This window comes from Podarcis cretensis (assembly GCF_951804945.1).
Source record: "Podarcis cretensis genome assembly, chromosome: 16".
In the NCBI taxonomy this organism is placed as follows: Eukaryota; Metazoa; Chordata; class Lepidosauria; order Squamata; family Lacertidae; genus Podarcis; species Podarcis cretensis.
This window is the reverse complement of record NC_137186.1, coordinates 23,070,033-23,090,153: the sequence shown is the minus strand read 5'-3', so window position 1 is coordinate 23,090,153 and position 20,121 is coordinate 23,070,033. Positions and strand designations below refer to the sequence as shown.

The 20,121-nt window shown below is 45.4% G+C and overlaps 1 protein-coding gene across 5 annotated transcripts in view; it reads left to right on the top strand.

The window, feature by feature from the left end:
• Positions 1-19,837, top strand: part of TAOK3 (TAO kinase 3) — a 125,546-nt gene extending 105,709 nt beyond the window's left edge. For all 5 annotated transcript variants that reach the window (XM_079956572.1, XM_079956570.1, XM_079956571.1 and 2 more), the window contains 5 exons: positions 6,168-6,371; positions 12,706-12,945; positions 13,792-14,004; positions 15,901-16,083; positions 18,146-19,837. In XM_079956572.1, the coding sequence (XP_079812698.1) occupies positions 6,168-6,371; positions 12,706-12,945; positions 13,792-14,004; positions 15,901-16,083; positions 18,146-18,307 (1,002 nt within the window). In that variant the 3' untranslated portion in view covers positions 18,308-19,837. The remainder of the gene's footprint in view (positions 1-6,167; positions 6,372-12,705; positions 12,946-13,791; positions 14,005-15,900; positions 16,084-18,145) is intronic.
• The last annotated feature ends 284 nt before the right edge of the window (positions 19,838-20,121 follow it).

Genomic DNA, 20,121 nt, shown 5'->3' with positions numbered 1-20,121 from the left:
ATAACCCATGCTTCCTAAGCCAAGTCACCAGTGCTTCTTGATAGAGGAGAGGTTTTTACAACTTCTGAAATATGCTTAAGCTAGGATTTTGGTGAGTCCATTGAGAAAGGGGAGTTCCTTATATTCAGAGTAGCTGTGTCTTCCTGGGCACCCTTGAGGTGTGAATCTCAAACACGGATAGTGGCACTTTAGAAAAAAATACTATGGGTGGTATCTAATGCTAATCCTACTCAGAGTAGACCAGTTGAACTTAATGACTATGAGTAACTTAGGTCTATTCATTTCACTGAATCAATTCCATATCAAACTTAGTTGGATACAGCCCTATACAGTGGTACCTCTAGATGCGAATGGGATCCCTTCTGGAGCCCCGTTCTAGAGCCCCGTTCGCATCTATAAGCAAACATAACCCATGTATGCGCATCTGCGCGTGCGCGGGTCACGTTTCGGCGCTTCTGCGCATGTGCATGACATCATTTTGAGCTTCTGCACATGCGCAAGCGGCGAAACCCGGAAGTAACGTGCTCCGTTACTTCTGGGTTGCCGCAGAGCGCAACTCGAATGCGCTCATCCCGAAGCACATTCAACCCGAGGAATGACTGTATAGTTAAGGCAGTTCTACAATAACAACAAAAGTCTTTAGGTTTGCCCCTCAAGAAATTCTAGTTCTCCAAAAGAAGGCAAAACAAAGAAGAGGCAGACTGGAGGCAGAGGCTCAAAGGGCTCTGTTCCTTTCCAGCCCATATCAGAGGCAGGTTGCTCATTAGGAGTTCTCCATGGTGCTGAATCCACCCCTCTGCCTTGTTGTGTGGACTCCTCTGCAGGACCAGAATAAAATAGGGAGTGTGTAGGGAAGCAGTGGCGTAGCATGGGTTGTCAGCACCCGGGGCAAGGGAAGTAATTTGCGCCCCCTAACTCTCACTCTGAGTGAGTGAGCCAGGGGCAGAGAGCTGCGAGTGCGAGCGAGCGCCCCCCCCCCCCGATGTTGCGGCCGGTACGGCCGGCCCCCCCTGCACCCCCCACGCTACGCCACTGTAGGGAAGCAAAGAGATTAAACCTCCCCCGTGATAGCTCTGTTTCACATCCATACAGATAAACACACCTGATTGGAGATTACAGCTCAGCAGCAGGGGAGAAGGAGTGTGTTCCACTGCCAGGTTGCCCAAGGAGGAAGAGAGCCATTGCTTGCTCCATGGGCAACTCCCTGCATTTCTGTGCTGTGCCACTGGGAGACTCCTTACTCAGCAAAGAGGCCAAGCAAGCTGCCCATAGAAGAAGAAATCACTTTCATACTGTGGATTCAGAAAAGGGAACCCTTTTCTCAGCATGGAAGCCAGACAAACTGAGAGTCCAAATGGGGTGTGTGCATGGATGGGATGTTTGTGTGTGCCTTGGCCCTGCCCATCAACAGCATGTGCTATGTGACTCCTTTAATGCATGCATGCATGCATACATACATCATATTATTCGTGTGCCACCTTTCCACAGTTAAAACTCTACTCAAAAAGGCTTACAGCATGAAAAAAATGTAGAATTTGAAATGCAACAAAAGTAGTCATAAGCAATAAATAAAACATCCAGAAGTGCACAACCAAATGGAACAATTTCCACATAAAATCATAATAAAGATACAAAATAAAGATACAAAAATAATATCAATAACAACCCCCCCAACAAAAACGCCTAAGCAGTAACCCAGTCCAAGAGTCTTTATCCAAGGAAATGCAGTCTTCTGGGGTGGAGGGTGGGGTGATTCTCCATACTTGCTATATGGGTTATGCAAATGAAGCAAACATGCAGAACATCTCCTATATTTGCCTGATTTATTCTCCTTCTGTTACTAATTGAGAGGTGCTAGGAGCTATAAAGGGCACTGAAGTCTTGTTTCCTTCATGGATTCCAAGATTTCACTGAGCGTTGCCCATAAACTTTCAAGCATATCCTTACAACCAGGAGGCCTAATATATTGATTTACACGGAGGGGGGCGGAGATTATGTTGCCTAGGAAGAAGTAGGAATAGAAAAGGGGGGGGGGAATGTCTTGAGGTTGCGGTGGTGGATAAATCTAATATGGCTGCCTTTGGGTGCTTCCACATCATCAGCAAGAAGGCCGGGCAAAGATGGAAAAAACAGCAAGTAAGAGAAGGCGGGTGGCGCTGTGGTCTAAACCACAGAGCCTAGGGCTTGCCGATCAGAGGGTCGGTGGTTCGAATCCCTGCAATGGGGTGAGTTCCTGTTGCTCGGTCCCTGCTCCTGCCAACCCAGCAGTTTGAAAGCACGTCAGTGCAAGTAGATAAATAGGTACCGCTTCGGCGGGAAGGTAAACGGTGTTTCCGTGCGCTGCTCTGGTTCGCCAGAAGCGGCTTACTCATGCTGGCCACATGACCTGGAAGCTGTCTGTGGACAAACGCCGGCTCCTCGGCCTATAAAGCAAGATAAGCGCCACAACCTCAGAGTCATCCGCGACTGGACCTAATGGTCAGGGGTACCTTTACCTTTAAGAGGAGGCAAGTTAAAAAATAAAGAAGAACCTTATTGAGCTTCGCAACCCAGTTTGCTTACACCTTCCACTGTGGAATGATTGGGGCTTACCATTCCATGAAAAACTTGTCTTTAGCGGGACAAGATTTGATTAGCAAAAGAGGGCCCCTACCCTGCAGTGACGTGTCAATGTGGCTTCCACTCATAATGCCAACCTTAGTAGTGGGTGGCCTGAGGCCACTGCATGCTCTCTGTCCAAAATACTCATTTGGTACGCTTGGCTTTATGAATGTACGGAAGTTCCTCTGGTGTCTTAATTATCCCATATCCTTGAGGCATTGTTAGATATAATTCGGATTGACTTGAGTACCCAGTTAAAGCGAAGTCCACATAATGCTGCCCTTTAAATGACCTTTTGGTGTTCATTTACATCCATGGAAGGAGCTCCTACCCAGTCTAAAGAGTAACCATGATGCACACCTAAATGGAGCTCCTATTAGGATGAAATTTATTTCCTGGTTTAAATACTGTCTTCCGTGCAACGCAGGTGGCGCTGTGGGTTAAAGCCTCAGCGCCTAGGGCTTGCCGATCGAAAGGTCGGCAGTTCGAATCCCTGCGGCGGGGTGCGCTCCCGCTGCTCGGTCCCAGCGCCTGCCAACCTAGCAGTTCGAAAGCACCTCCGGGTGCAAGTAGATAAATAGGGACCGCTTACCAGCGGGAAGGTAAACGGCGTTTCCGTGTGCGGCTCTGGCTCTGGCCAGAGCAGCGATGTCACACTGGCCACGTGACCCGGAAGTGTCTCCGGACAGCGCTGGCCCCTGGCCTCTTAAGTGAGATGGGCGCACAACCCCAGAGTCTGTCAAGACTGGCCCGTACGGGCAGGGGTACCTTTACCTTTTACCTCCGTGCAAATGTTACTCTTTGAGAGAAATGTCCCAAACAGCTCACCTTTGGGTATTTTATCTCTCATCTGGTTCCTTAAAAAAAAAAAAGTCCCTTGTTCAGCGTTGAAAGTTCTTCAAATCCCAATACACTCAACGCCACTTTAAATGAAGGAAATAGTACGATTGTACTGAACCTCCAGTTGTTTAAATTACTCTGGTTAGTACGTGCTAGGACTATGAACACAGGCATATTATAAATTATATGTAGGAAATAGAAAACGTGCCATCCCTCATATGGGTTTGGCCACTTGCAAAGCAATCCTCAAGTCTATCAAAGGACAACACAGATAGGTCAGCCTACTGCAACTTGTCTATCACAGTGGAAAGGGATACCTGAGGGTTGTACTAGATAGAAGAGCGAAGCTTCACAGAGTCCTTGACAGTCAAACTATAAAGTCCTCATTTTCTCTGAGGGGGGTAGTTAAGGGCTTCTGTTTAGGGAAGTTTTTAATGTTTGAAGTTTTATTCTGTTTAATATTCTGCTGGGAGCTGCCCAAAGTGGCTGGGGAAACCTAGCCAGATGGGTGGGCTAGAAAATTATTATTATTATTATTATTATTATTATTATTATTATTATTATTATTATTATTATTCTGCACACACCTAAGTTTTAGTACCCACCTAAAAATGCCACTTGTGAATATGTTAAACTGTATTTAGAAACAAGTGTACCATACAAAATGCTCTCTTTCAGATAGAATTGGGACTCTGTGCTCTGAAATCACTTCAAACTTCTTTTTTAAACTTCCTTTAAAAAAAAAACCCTGCTTCACTAAATACCTGCAGCTAAAGAGCTTTTAGGATAATTGCATTAACTTCCTAAGCTGCACTGCTTTTTCCCCCTTTGTGGTTCCCCTGCACGAGTCTATTTTAGGCACTTGTCATAAAATGCATATATTGTGCAGGCTCAAAACTACTTCAGTCATCCAGCCTCCAGATGCTGTTACTGTTTTGTAGCTGAGGAAATAAAAGGCATGAGAGAAAGTTTTCATTAAGAGTCACAGGGAACCCTTAGCAGTGATGGACTTTTTAATTCCACGTCCCACTTAATACTGATCTTAAGCACACACAGAGAGAGAAACAGCTCCTGTTCTCCATATTATTAAATGCGGAGCAGCTATCATGCCTGAGTCCTGTATTCACAACTCCTAAAATAGATTATAGCTGAGATATAACACGTGAAATACACACATATGAGCCAGACCCCTGGCAATGACCCATGGGCCCCAGAAATAAACGGCTTTGAAAGTTGTGATACATAGCGAAGTGACATTTGCCATGTCTCCTGCACCACTCCCAATTCAACCTTTTGAGACAAAGTTCAAAGTTCACCTCTGCCCTTAATTCACTGAGTGGCTATTGGCAAATCACTTTGCCTCTCAGGCTCAAGAGCTCTTCTGCAACATGGACGTTGCAGTAACTCGTGGGGATGTCCTAAAGGTTTCTAAAGTAATGTCTATCAAATACACTACATCAAATTCTTCTGGGGGTCCCGTGCATCCTATTTCTGATAGAGGCAGCCTGAATGCTACAAGATTAGCGTTGGCCATAGTCGTGAATGAAATGCTGGTTTTGTAGCTTTAGGTGAAGGAAACAGCTGCACAGCACTCAGCTTCTTCTGCCAAACCAATGAGATTTCCTCCTTTTCCGGTTGAGGTGCCTCATTCCACAAGGTGTTGGGGCATAGCTTTGTTTAGTTGCGAGCTCAGTGGTGTCTGCGTACCAGCCAAGGAAAAATTGAAGATGGGGCAGGAATTTTCTGGGGCAAGACGTAGACATTTCTCATGTCCTTTTGGGGATTTTAAAGAAAAACGATAGAGTTGTTAAGGAGAGAAACACAGTAGCTTTGACATACTTTAGCAGCCAATCACCCAACCTTGTGGGCATGTGGCAGCGGTGGAAAAAGGGCTTACAATCCCTGCATGCGCCACCTCCCAGTCACATGCTTCCACATGCAGAGTTCATCTTTCGGCACATGTCTCTTTCACACTTAAGTCTCTTGAATAGGCATGTAGAGCTCCAGTGCAGAAATCCTTGGCTATTATATTGGCCGATTAAGCCACTTGTTTTTTCTCTGGCGCCAAAGCCTGGTTTGAAGTCTAGTTTGTGCAACTGTTTTCTGAGATGGAAAAGTTGCCGCGTTATAATAACCCCACATAAACCCCAATTTTCAAAGTGATACCTTTTGTGTCCCTCCACAACTTTCCAAGTGGCCTAAGATTAGAACCAAATTAGAACCAAACATTCAGCGAGTGCTTTTTTTTTTTTTTTTGCCAGACCTGTTTTTCTTTACTTTGCACTCTTCGCTTCCAACATCTATCAGTTTTATACCACTTTAACTGTCATGGCTTCCTTCTGGGAATTGCAGTTCAGTAAAGGAGAGCCCCATTTCATGTCAAAGATTACTAATTTCGGATTCTGGACTCTTGATTCCAGCCTGGTTTGTGAGCTTTTAGTCATTCTCTCCCCCTCTCCCTCCCTCCCTCCCCCCTCGTCTTTGGAGCTCCTGTATGTTTTGTATAAACTGCTTAGCTCCCAGCAGGCGCATCTTGAGGGGTAATGGGCTTAAAAACCCTTTTGGAAGGGGATTCAAAGGAGGACCCTCTGTTTGCTTTTAAGCTCGTACAGATGGTAGTAAGGGGGGGAGAGGCATCACATTTTTTGTTTTGGTTTTTTTACCCCTCCCCATCATGAAACCAACAAATGACTTTGTTTCTTGGCCTTTCCTCTGTGCACGTCCAGGAGATGAACGAGGATCACAGCACACCGAAGAAGGAGAAGCAGGAGAGGATTTCCAAACACAAAGAGAACCTGCAGCACACACAGGCTGAAGAGGAGGCTCATCTTCTCAGCCAGCAGAGACTCTACTATGACAAAAACTGCCGTTTCTTCAAGCGAAAAACCATGATCAGGAGGCACGAGTTGGAGCAGCAGAACATTCGGGAGGTACCACCTCTTGCTTTCCTCTCCTCTTCGCCACCCCCCTTTCCCACCCTGCCCCAATATACCCAGGGAAAATATAAGGTGAATGCAGACAACTGGTCAATATGCCATGCTGTTCATGTAACCAACCTGGGAAGCCTGCTGCCTGTATTGTCCTGACAAGAGCTGAGTCTTCCCACACTCGTGTAACGAGGATGTAGTATTTGGGTCAGAATTTTGTTGTTGTTTTATTATGGTTTATTACGTTTATATACCGCCCTTCAGCATAAGATCTCAGGGCAGGTCAGAGAATAAAATACAGGATAAAAACATAAGGAAAACAAAACAGCAAAACAATAACCCCCCTTTCCCATATTTAAAAGGCTGTAGCATATTAATCGGCCAAAGGCCTGGTTGAAGCGGAACATTTTTGCCTGGCACCTAAAAATATAGGTAAAGGTAAAGGACCCATGGACAGTTAAATCTAGTTAAAGGCAACTATGGGGTGCGACGCTTATCTCATTTTTCAGGCCAAGGGAGCCGGTGTTTGCCAACAGACAGCTTTCCGGGTCATGTGGGCAGCATGACTAAACCACTTCTGGCGCAACTGGACACTGTGATGGAAACAGAAATGCCGTTTACCTTCCTGCTGCATCAGTACCTATTTATCTACTTGCACTGGTGTGCTTTCGAACTGCTAGGTTGGCAGGAGCTGGGACAGAGCAACAGGAACTCTCCCCGTTGTGGGGATTCGAACCTCCAACCTTCTGATCGGCAAGTCCAAGAGGCTCAGTGGTTTAGACCACAGTGCCACCCGCATCCCTAAAGATATATAATGAAGGCACCAGGCGAACCTCTGTAGGGAGAGCATTCCACAAACAGGCACTGCAGAGAAGGGCTGTTCTTGTGTTCCCACCCTCTGGACCTCACGTGGAGGACGTGCAGGACCTCCGATGATGAACGCAGAGTCCGGAATTGTTTAATTTAATTTTACTTTTCCATATCAGTTATATCCAATGAGCAACATAATTCAAGATCAAGGGGTACAGCACCAGAATTGACTGTCGGATCGGGCCAGTGGCCCATTGGACCAGCATTCTGTTCTTACAGTAGCCAACCAGATGGGAAACCAGTAAGCAGAACTAGAATACAAGAGCGCTCTCCGCTCCTGAGGCTTCCTGGCAACTGGTTTTCAGAAGCATTGCTGCCTCCAGCCATGAAGGCAGAGCATAACCATCATAGCTAGTTGCCATTGATAGCCGCCTTCTCCATGAATTTGCCTGGTCCTCTTTTAAAGTCATCCAAGTTGGTGGCCTTCATTGCCTCCTGTAGGAGCAAAGCTACACCAGAATCAGCACAAGTGGCTTCCAGAAGAGGAACAGCTCTGTGTGTCTGTGTTGCAGAGAGGAAAACTTTCGGTTAGCAGCAGAGCACATGCTTAGCCTGCATAAGCTCCCAAGTTCAATCCTTACCATCTCCAGATGGGGCTGGGAAGGACCTCTTCCAGAAACCCTAGAGAATCGCTGCCAGTCAGAGTAGACAATACTGCTCTAGCTGGACCACTGATCTGACTCTGTTTGGCATCTCTGTCCAACGTACAACAATTTCAGTTAATCTGTAACCTGCAAGAGACACACTTAGGTGTTTTATGTAAGAATGGTGGCCCTTCTGCTATGATACAAATATGGATAGTTTGATGCTGCATCTTTGCATCTCAGTTCATGGCAGAAGTTACTGTCATTTGCATCCTTCCTTCCACCCCACTTCTGAGGGTGTCAGGTCTTGAGTAAACTCTCTGGTCCACATGGACTCTGCCTCTATGCTTGCAATCACCTTGTGCGCGATACCATATGTTAATACTCTTTACCATTTGGGAGGTCCATACAAACAGCTTGTTCACTGTAAATGGTTACATGCACACTGTGGTAAGTTATTAATTGGTGACAGAGCCTCTGTATTCATTCATTGTTTCCCTCTTTTGCTCTCTTCACATTGCAGGGAGGCAGAAGCTCACAACCGTAGGTGTTAGTGACAATATGCTTGCAAGTGTGAGATGTACTACGTGCTCTCAACTTGCTTCACTCATCCATCCTACCCCAGCTCTCTCGTGATGGCCATTTCTCATTGCAGAGTCTGCATAAGGAGAGGGCTAAAGCCTGACCTATACATACAACAGAATGAGGTGGTAGAGTATATCAGAACAGATAGAAAATCCTATCTCAACAGTTCTGCCATTGTGGTGTGTGTGTGTGTGTGTGTGTGTGTGTGTGTGTGTGTGTGTTTTAATCCTGCAAATAAGCAGAAACTTAGCACATCAGAGGTTACTCTGTAGTCTGTAGGCTATTGTGCCCCCCCCCCAAAAAAAAATCACTTGCAGGGAAGTTTTGCTTCTTTTCTTATTTTAACACATGGAAGCATTAACAATATGTGACACATTCGCCCTTAGATCTGCATTTTGAAGTTGTTTATCCTTTCTGCCACCTTATTCTGCTGCATGCGTGAACTAAGCCTAACCAATCCAATATATACATGTACCTTTGAGAAAGCCCTTATTGAATTCAGCTGGGCTTACTTCTCAGTAGAAATGTGTGCTATACCTAGTGAAGGGCTTTTGCGGCAAGAGGGTGAGCCAGGAGGTGGTAGAATCCCCTGGCCCAAGTTCTCAGGACAGCCTTAGGGTGGCTGTGTGTCCTGCATTACAGAAGACAGCCATTTATTTGTTTGTTGCATTTGTATCCCACCTTTGCCTCCAAGAAGCTAAAGGTGGCCTATATGGTTCTCTCCCTCACCATCTGAGCCCCACTGCGATTATTATGATTGTTTTACTATTGGGCTGTCTGTCGGTATGCTTTTTACTATGTTTTTATCATTGATGTTTTGTAATGCGTTTCTGATGTTGTACACCACCCTGAGATCTTTTGCTAAAGGGCGGTATATAAATTGAATTAACAACAACAACCCTGTGAGGTAGGTTAGGCCAAGAGGCAGGGACTGGCCCAAGGTCACCCTGTGAGCTTCATGGCCAAGTGGAGATTTGAACCCTGGTCTCCCAGTTTCTATTCCAACACTCTAAATGACTACATTACATTGGCCACCTGGTCCAGGTCTGGCTTAAAGATAAATAACCAGAAAGAGAGAGAGCAGGAGAGGTCTTGAAATTGCCCATCCACAGTTAGGAACTGGAGAGCAGACTGGGCAGGCACGCAAGTCACATTCTTCCGTACAATGTTAGGGTGTAATTTATTTCTATGTAAACCATAGTGATTGTTTGGAAATTTGCAACTATCCATTTATGCAAATCTTATGCAAGCATAAATCATTTTTACTCCTCGTTTTCTGGCAGTGTGTAAGTGGCCACCCTAGTCTAAGGTTGCTGTATGCCCAAAATTTTCCAGACATAGCCAGTATTCAGCCCCCTTAAGCAGTGTCCGAGCAGAAATTGCTGAAATGTCTGGGAAAGCTCAACAAGTTTGGCCAAAAACAGCTCAACAACTTCTGTGTCCTGATTTTCACTTTTTGAAATATGGCAACCCTGCCTAGTCAGCCTTGAACTTGCTAGTTGGACTTTAGCATGTCAGTCCCTCTCAAGTATTTTAGTAACATTAAGAAAATAATTTTGTCCTACCTTACAGGGTTGTTGCATGGGTCATTTGGGATGACATAGTCAAAATGTTTTGAGCACTTAGAGAAGAGAAACAGAATGTATAGGCGTGGAAAGATCCTGCTCTGACAAGGGCATAAAGGGCAAATATTTCACCCATATTAACACTAAATCTAGAATACAACATTACCAGATTTGTATCAAAACATGCAAACCACTTTAATCTCTGGTAAAAAAAAAGTCACTAATCTGTACTGAATTATCATTTTAAGCATGCATCTTTTTGAGTATTATTTGTGTATTCTGAATTTGCACCTAGCATCACAACTTAACTTTCCACTTCTTAACTGTTTAGCTGGTTTAGTGCTGTATGTCTGGAGAACTCAACTTCACAATATTACCAGCATGTACCGGCTTATAAAATTCTGGGAGTTTAGGTGGTGTTGTGCAATAATTAAGATGCACTAATTTATTAACCCAAAGCATGAAAGTGTCTTTTTGAATTCTAGAGAAATGGAAGCTGTTGGCTTCATCTTGTAAATGTTCTGACACCATGAAGCTGTTCTAATTTAAAACAAGCTTACTCGTGTTTCACTATCAAATGATGAAATGGTAGGAGTCAGGTTGTATGTACACCGCAATACCAGTTCCACAGAAGAAAAGACGTAGAGTAAAATGTAGATGCGGAATTAACCTTCCTGTAAGTGCCTAACCTTGCACGTAAAAAGAAACAGCAAATTTCTGCAGAAATATGCTTGGAAGCACATGGTGACACCTCAGGAGACAGAAAACCTATATCTGGGGGAAGGGAAGCTATTTGCTGCTCAACATGGTGACTAGCAAAATCAGAATTAAAAAATGCAAACTGTACCATGCAAAATCATGTTTTCCCCCCAGTTTCCAGCTTTTTTCCAGCTTTACTGGTTACACAATTTTTACCTTTTAAGATATCACACACAAAGCCCACATTCAGCTCCTAGCATATTGCATAGAAAGAACTTTCTAACAATGTGAGCTTGTTTGGCAGTGCCACAGACTACCTCGGAAGGTGGTGGATTTTCCTTCATCGGAATTTTTGAACAGGTTGGATGGCCATCTGTCAGGGAATCTTTAGCTGTGATTCCTGTATTGCAAAGATTTGGGCAAGATGACTCCTTGAGGCCACTCTACAATTCTATGATCTGAATTTAAAGGGCCAAAGCTCGCTAAATACTACAGTATCTTGTTGCTCGGCACATTCCGAATGGGATCCTGTGGCAGTGATCAGGGACCATATCATGATTTCTCCACCCCGTCTCTCAATCTTTTGTTCAGCAGCAGAATAACCGCTTGGAGCTCTGCTTTGGCACTAGCTGCTTATAAGATTGGGAGCAGCTGGCTGGATTTGTGCTCCTTTATACGAGGAATATCTTCACAGGATTGTAAAACCAATCCCAGGAACTACTAGAGCTGTCGGTTGTCAAAACCTTTGGGCGAAGAGGGGCCATTCTGGGTAACCGATTTGGCTGCGTCACTATGGCACACCGAGCAATTAGGATTCATTCAAAGGAAATGAACTAAAGAAGTAGGATGCAAACACCCACTCTCAGCATTTTTGTTTGAACTTGAATCATTGGAAGGGGAGGGGGGGGCTTGCTTTGCATAACGTATTTGGGCGGGGAATGATGGAATGAAAACAAGGGTGTGTGGTGGATATGCAGGTGTGTTTAGTGCATGTCCATTGAAACTTTTGTCAGCGGCTCTTCTCTGTTACTCAGAGGGCAGAAGCTCCCAAGGAACTGAGAAGCAGGCGAAAGATGTTGCTGGGTGTGGCCCGGGGTTCTGGCTTAGAGAGTGATGACTGGTGGACTAAAGGTTAGGAATACAAGGGTGGAGAATGCTCTTTTATGTATCAAAACACACACAGGAACAAAGGTTCTGGAATGGCCCCCAAGTGGAATGGCACACTTTTGTAAAAATAAATGAATAAATGCCATTGAACATTAATAATGGCTCACAGGTCCCTTAAATGGTTTCTCCACCTTTCTGATTAAACAGCAACATTGATGGGAGTCCCTCTTAAAACGCTTATTCTCCATATGCAACACCAACCACAGATGTATAGTTGAAAAAGAAAAAGCCAGGCTGAATTTTCTTCAGTGAAAAGTGTCCAAAGTGACAAGTTACAGGTATCCTGGCTCTAAAACAGAGCTCATGTTACTCCCGGTTGCCACCTACTGGCCAGTTTGCAGAAGTCCACAACAGAAAAGATGCACGGGCATCGTGGAGAGAAGGAGCAGGTTTGCTTTGGGACTGTCTTGCAAGCCCCCACAAAGCAGGTAGGCAGTAGGTGCAGCAGATGCAACGAGCACATTTCTTCACACAATGTGCAATAAACACAGCAAGTTCGCACACTGGCTTAGGTCTCTTTCAAGAAGGAGTAGGTATGCTCATGGAGGAGAAACACGTCTGTCAGTGGCTCTTAGCACAAGGAACTTCTCAATGCAAGCTGCTGGGGGCAAAGAGGAAGGGAAAGCCAGCAATCACATACCTTACTTGTGAGTTCCCCAAAGTTTCTGTCTGACTAATATCGGAAATGCAGGACTACATGGACCTTAGTTCAGTCCAACGAAACATTTTGCAAGTCTCCCAAGAGCCGTGGACACTAGGGTAGGCTGTCGGTCAAAAACATTGCCATTTTTTTTACCACGCATGAGAAATTGGGGTTTGCTGCCTCGCTTGGGATCGCACCTGACCCCTTCCCCTTATGCCACGCAGGAACTGAACAAGAAGAGAACGCAGAAAGAGATGGAGCACGCCATGCTAATCCGGCACGACGAGTCGACGCGCGAGCTAGAATACAGGCAGCTGCACACGTTGCAGAAGCTACGTATGGACTTGATCCGGCTGCAGCACCAGACGGAGCTTGAGAACCAGCTGGAGTACAACAAGCGGCGGGAGCGGGAGCTGCACAGGAAGCATGTCATGGAACTGCGGCAGCAGCCCAAAAACCTGAAGGTTAGTAACTAGGCGAGGGCTGCGGTCTAGCTGGGATATAGGGATAAGCAGTGCAAAGTCAACTGCTTGACCTCAGCCACCCTGCTAATTCCATGTGTGTGTGGCAGGGATGGGGAATCTGGTCTCCCAGATGTCATTGGACTGCGGTTCCTATAATCCCTGACTATTGGCCATGCAGGTGGGGAAATGGGAGTCCAGCCACCTCTGAAGTGCCGTACGTTCCCCCATCCCTGGTGTTCGGTGCTGTTAGCACATTCATTCCACCATTTTGGCGCCTGTTCATATATTCATTCAGCAGAGAAAGACTTACTGGTGTCAGTTGCTCAGGAGTCGTTCACTTACAGTTACCTTCCATCATAGGAGCCAACTCCTAGGAAGCGAGGTCCCTTCGCACACACACCCCAAATATTTGAAGGGGCCAGCCCCCCCAGTTAATGGGCATTGTCATTTAAATAGTGTGCATGTGGCATATCATGTGATCAATTATGTGCTTACCTGCCCTCCAGGTATTTTATTAAGTTGGCACCCCTGCCTTCTATGGGATCTGGTAACTGCTCTTCTCCACGTGAAAGGGAAAAAGCAGATAATTATCTCACACAATAAATAGCAAATAGCTGAGACACGGGTTGGAGACAGACAATAGTTTCGTGGAGAAAGCAGCTTGCGAGAGAGGCGTGGTTCTCTCGCACACAATTTGCCCATTATAGGGATGCTACATTTTCTTTACTGTAAAGCTTCTGCATGAATATCGTACCGTTCTTAAATAACGTATAGGGATATGCAGATAACGTCGATGTTTAAATAGCCACGTGTAACCTCACCCAGAGTTGTTACCTCCCATTGCAGGCCATGGAAATGCAGATCAAGAAGCAGTTCCAGGACACTTGCAAAGTGCAAACCAAGCAGTATAAAGCACTCAAGAACCACCAGCTGGAAGTGACTCCAAAGAGTGAGCACAAAACTATTCTGAAAGGCCTGAAGGACGAGCAGACAAGGAAGCTTGCCATCCTGGCTGAGCAGTACGAGCAGAGCATCAATGAGATGATGGCATCGCAAGCGGTGAGGGCAGCTCTGGGCTACACACACACACACACACACACACACCCCTCAAATGGTTCCATATTAATTAGGGTGGCCATGTGTCCTCTTTTTCCAGGACACATCCTCTTTTTCAGGGTAAAGTTTCTGTCTGGGTGGATATTTTGAAAATTTGCCAAAATGTCTCTTGCTATACTTTCTGGATGAGACATAGTCATAACTAGATGCTGAAGGCTTGCTTTCCTCTTCTCCTGCCTTCCTCAGCAATATATCACAGCTTCTGTAGCCTACATATAGTAGGGGTATTTAAAATGAGAATCATCATAGCATCCTCTTTTTTGCTCTTCAAAATATTAACAAGCACTGGTGGTCACCTTACCTGTGGTGAGAACTGATGGCGGTTTGCTGTTGTTTTTAGTAATATTTGCATATTATTATTCTTTCCTTTTCCTTAGTATTATTTCATTTCCCATCCTTTCTCTTTTCCCCTTTCCTTTTCCTGGTTTTATTTTCAAATTAATTTAAAACAAAAACAACAACTAAACAGCGTGTGCAATCCTTGTCGAGCCTGTTTGTAGCAGGTTTACACACCGATGATCAAATAATCTTTTCAGATTGCGCGCATTGGTATGTGCACATGTGAAGTTTAAAGCCCCAGTTGCACACAGCTGTAATAGCCAGATACCTTCAGGATAACCAAGCCCTGAGGGATAGCTCGGTGGGTAGAGCATGGGACTCTTAACCTCAGGGTCGTGGGTTTGAGTCCCACATTGGGTGAAAGATTTCTGCATCGCAGGGGGTTGGATTAGATGACCCCTGAGGTCTTCCCAATTCTGTGATTCTCTGAAACAAGCGTGAATGGATTTGGTGGGGGGTAATGAGGAAAACACCTTTTGGCTGAGCTCATGGCATACCTTGGAGTGTTCAGAAACACTTTTAAGTTCTGGGAGAATAAAGCAGGTGCCAAGAAATGTTGATGACAGGCTGTGAGCTGGTGTAGTAGCATAGTGGCTGAGATACTGAGCTGCCAGCCAGGAGGTTCCCAGTGTGAATCTTAGCTCTTGCCATGACCTCACCCGGTGACCTCAGGCAAGTCATACTCTCTCAGCCTCATCCCTTCCCCATCTGCAGTATGGGAGATAAAAAAAAGACCGACTTGCTTTCGTGGCCGCTGGAAGGACTGCCGCTAGGCAAGGTGTGTGATGCACTTTGCAGTGGCTCTAGATGCAGGAGAAGCTGTGTGGGCAGGATGGCCAAAGGAGAGCTGTGAGAAGGCAGCAGAAGCCTGGCAGAAAGGCAGGGAAAGGAGATTGGGAGCGGTGAAAGCCCAGGTGTAATGAGCATGTTTGAAACTCCATGCAAGGTGAAAGGAATGAAAAGCAAAGAGTGTGTGTGTGTGTGTGTGTGTGTGTGTGTATGAAAGAAAGAAACAGGAGTGCTGAGCAGCTTATGGAGGGCTACAGGCTCCCCATCTGTGGTCTATATACAGTGGAAGAGAAAGGGACTTAGTGGGAAAGGGGGTGAAAGGAGATGGCAAGAGAGAGACATGCTGGGTACAGAGGGGCAGAAGGGGTTTGTGGGCCAATGGCAGGAAGGGAGCTTTGTAGTCTCGAGGGAGTGGGCCCAACTTTAACTTTACTTCCCCAGATTACAGTACACAGTATGTACTGTATGTTCTATGCTGGCCATTTCAATCAGAACTTTTTTGCATTTGCACACCCTTTGGGGCATGCGTCTTCATGACCTGCCTAAACAACTGTTGTTGTTGTTGTTGTTGCTGCTGCTGCTGCTGCTGCTGCTGCTGTTGTTGTTGTTGTGTGTTTGCTGTTGTGCCCAACCCTAGAGCAGATTTGACCAGCAAGAGCCCTTAACTTTGTAAATGATTTTGTTGGTTTTTTGGTTTTTTTACACCCCCAGCTGCGGCTAGATGAGGCTCAGGAAGCGGAATGCCAGGCCCTGCGGTTGCAGCTTCAGCAAGAGATGGAGCTGCTGAATGCCTATCAAAGCAAAATCAAGATGCAGACGGAAGCACAGCATGAGCGGGAACTCCAGAAGCTGGAGCAGAGGGTGTCGTTACGCAGGGCACATCTTGAGCAAAAGGTATGGCAGGGGTTGGACCGTTGCCAAAAAAGCCAGGAAAGGAAGAACTGGTGGGGATGTGGAGTTGCGCATACTGTCCAGGTGCATCCCGCGCTCTGCAGTTAACCTGGTAGCGGCAATGCATTACATTTCCCTAAGTACCAGGATCCTAGCAGGATCAGTTCCTTGTGAAGAGAATACAGGAGCCTTAGCAATTACTGCCGGTGGTATTTTTTAAATTTATTAGTCACCTTTTTTTTTTGCCACGGCAACTCAAAGTGACTTACAATGTACACATACATAGATTAAAACCAGCATTAAAAAAGTCTAAAATTCCATTCTATTTTTTTATTACTTATTTTTTAAAAAAATGCATTAAAGCATCCCACCCTTGCCCAAAAGCCATCAGTGTTTAACAGCTGAAGACCTGATTAAAAAGGAACATGTTTGCCCGGCTCCTAAAGATAAGTAGCAGTGGCACCAGGCAAGCATTCCTGGGGAGAGCATTCCACAAGCAGGGAGCCACTACGGAAAAGGCCCCTTCTTGTGTTGCCACCCTCCAGACTGCCCGTGTTCTCATAGTATCTGCATACTAGCAGACTGAATACAGAGGGACAGGCAGACAGGCCCCTCGGCAGGCATCTTCACAACAGCATTGCTTTGCCAAGCTGTCTTCTGCCCAGTCAGATAAATCAGAAACTGTAAATTGTTTTCTCTCTGGCCTCCAGACCAGTGGTAATAATAAGCACTGAAAATGGGCATTTTAATAACTGAGACGAGGAAGGAATTTCCCATCTCGTTGCTTTTGTCGTGTTGTGGGCGGGAGGAATATTCCAAACTGACTAGGTAGTTGGCATCTTCGGGTTTAGGAATGGATCCACCCTTTAAATCATTTATGAATGCTGTGAGTAAATAGTTAATGTCTGAACCAACTCTAGTAGGAATAGACGGATAGATTCCTGATCAGACGCCCCATGAGGTTAACTGAATACCAGCGACAGAAAAGGAATAGCACTGCTGGTGCTTATTTGTCATTTGCTGGAGTGCACCAGGGAATCAGATTTCCTGACTGCTAGACGCATCGGTCTGTGTCATTGCCAGAGGTGTGTTCTAATGGAAGGTCCACCTGCTCCACTGTGTTAAGACTGCCACCAGAGGTTTCCCCAAATGCATTGGCTTTTTTGCCCGGCAGGCCAGATCTTCCATCACCTGCACAAGCCAGCTTTGACTGGTGGGCGGGGTCACCCACCTGTCAGCCAGCTGACATCATGACACCAGGTAACTGGCAGTCCCACCCACCTACCGTGAAGTCGATCTGCGGGGTGGGGCAAGGCTGCGCGCAGCAGGATTGAACCCTCTCTGCTCATCGGCTGGTGAGTGGGAGGGTTCAGGTGTCTAGGCTACAGTTGTCTGCTTTGCCAGCAGGGACCCTGCAGGGGATGCACTGGTAAAGCAGTACCAAACTCTCTGCTCACCAGGTGAGCCTAGAAGTGTTATTGGATGGGAGAGTTACTGAAAGCAAACACAGAGACACATATTAACTGGGTAGCTTAATCGTTAGAGCCTGAGACTCTTAATCTCAGGGTTGTGGGTCTGAGCCCCATGTTGGGCAAAAGATTCCAAAGATAGCTCAGTTGGTTCGAGCGTGGTGCTGATAATGCCAAGGTCGCAGGTTCGATCTTCATAGGGGACAGCTGCATATTCATTCCTGCATTGCAGAAGGTTGGACCAGTTGATTCTCAGGGTCCCTTCCAACTCTGTGATTCTGTGATCTCCACAAATGGTTCTCCCCTCCCACAGCTATATTGCAGTTTCAGAGTCCCGGGGAGGTGGGAGGGGTTTGTTAAAAAAAAACTACCACAGGAGGAATTGGGAAAGGAGAAATCACTAAGGAAAGGACTCAGCATCCCTTTTCGACTCACCTGTTTCTGCTGCAAGCGCGCGCGCACACACACATCCACTTCCCAGTATCATTCCAGGAGAAATGGAGGGGTAGGAAATCCTCTTGTCTAGATCTGTTCCTCAAACGTTTGGGATTTTGAGGAGCTTGCTTTAAAAGAACCCCCCTTTTATGCTGTTTCAGATTGAAGAGGAGCTGGCGGCCCTGCAGAAGGAACGCAGCGAGAGGATAAAGTTTCTGTTGGAAAGGCAAGAGCGAGAGATTGAAACTTTTGACATGGAGAGCCTACGGATGGGCTTTGGAAATTTGGTCACGTTAGAATTTCCTAAGGAGGACTACAGATGAGATTAAATTTCTTTTGCCATTAAAAAAACAAAAATGCAAACAAAAAATATCTCAAATCCCAACATTCCCCCCCCATGTTAACGGGTGTGCTCTCTCTCTTTCTGTCTCTCTTACTGACATCATGTCGGACTTAGTGCCTGTATATTCTTACTCCATCAGGGGCCCCCCCTTCCCGCCAAGTGTCACGTTCCAGAGCAGGACCATTGCTCCGCAGTCTCTCTTGAATCTCATAGTGTCTCACAGTATTGATGTCTCTGTGCAATGATTTTTTTTATTATTATTAAAAAAAAACGTTTCAATGAAAACTTTGGAGATAATTCTAACAAATCAAAACAAAAAGTGGATGTATGTTTGCTTTTCAGCAATCACTCATATTTTTTGCCACCTTACCAATGAAAATTCAAGCAAAAAAAAAACACAAAAAAACCAAGGAAGGAAAATTAAAAGGAGTCAAATTCCCAGGGGGAGAGAGATGGGTATCGCAGCCTTACCTTAATCAGCTGCTGCATAACGTTTTGAGTTTTTAATTTTATTATTAATTATTATTATTTCTTTTTTTGGTATTTATTCATCAGGAATAACTAAATGAAAAAAAATAATAATAAAAAAATTTTATTAAGAGATTGAGAAATTTGATACATTTTACAGAAAATATGAATTCTGAAATTGTGCTGTACATATCAGTGGTGGACATATTATTACTTTGGGGGCGGGGGGGAAAGGGGAGGGGGGTTGGGGAAAGAGGGAGAGCGTGATTTTTTTGAAAAAGGGTCAGGCCAGGCCAGGTGGGTTTTTTTGGCCGTTGGTCTTTGGCACATTCTTGATTGTATCATAATCATTTTCTGCTGTAGCAGAGGATGTGAATACACTTAAAAAAAAAAAAAACTTAAGGAGCCCAGAGAATCCCAGGAGCACAAATTGGGCCTTGTCAAATTGTGTATTTTGTGTATAGAAGGAAATTTAAGGAGAAATTTACTTATTTTCATATTGTATTTTAACTGTTTCTCTGATCAGAAGTTTTTTTACTACCTGATGACTTGTTCCCCCCCTCCGACCCCCCCACCAACCCACCCACACTCCAGGCCACGCTGACACCCCCACCCACCCCTCCAAAAACCCTCCACCCTTCCTCTTTTCCAAGTCAATCTTTGGAGTTTAACACTGTCTCTCATTCTCACATCACCTTAAATCTTTCCTCCTCCTCCACACCCCTCCCTGCGACCCACCCACAACTCCCACCTTTGGTTCCCCCCCCTCCCTCCCCTCTCCCTGTCCCCCCCGTCCCCCCCCCCCGATAATCTTGGTCATAAATATTGCATTATTCACACTTTCAAACTGTGTATTTTCTTACAATAAAAAAGGTTAAAAAAAAGGCTTTACTTCTTTTGCATGCACTTTAAAAAAAAATACTAAACGGAAAAAAGCAAAAAAAAAAAAAGAGAAAACCTTTTTCAGGTTCTCAAAGGGAAGAGCATGATATAACTGTCAGAGCTTTTAATTATATTTGTAAATAAAAGTGTTGCTCACGAAGCTTTGCTGTCTCATTGTAGCAGGGGAAGCAGCTCTTTGCCCTGCACTAACCTCTACCCACCCCATCTCTGGTGAGCCATGGAAGAGACTCGAGTGTGGCTTTCCAGCTCTTGTTTTACATCCAGCAACAGGAGAGCCTTTTAGCAGCAAACGCCGGCCAATCAGATCCTCTGCTTTTGGGCTGGATGCCTCCCAACAACTCAAAGACAACTCAGATGTTGTGGGAGGAGGCAAGAGCAGGAGAGGAGCAGAGGAAATATTGTGTAAAGGGGCTTCTATCGTAT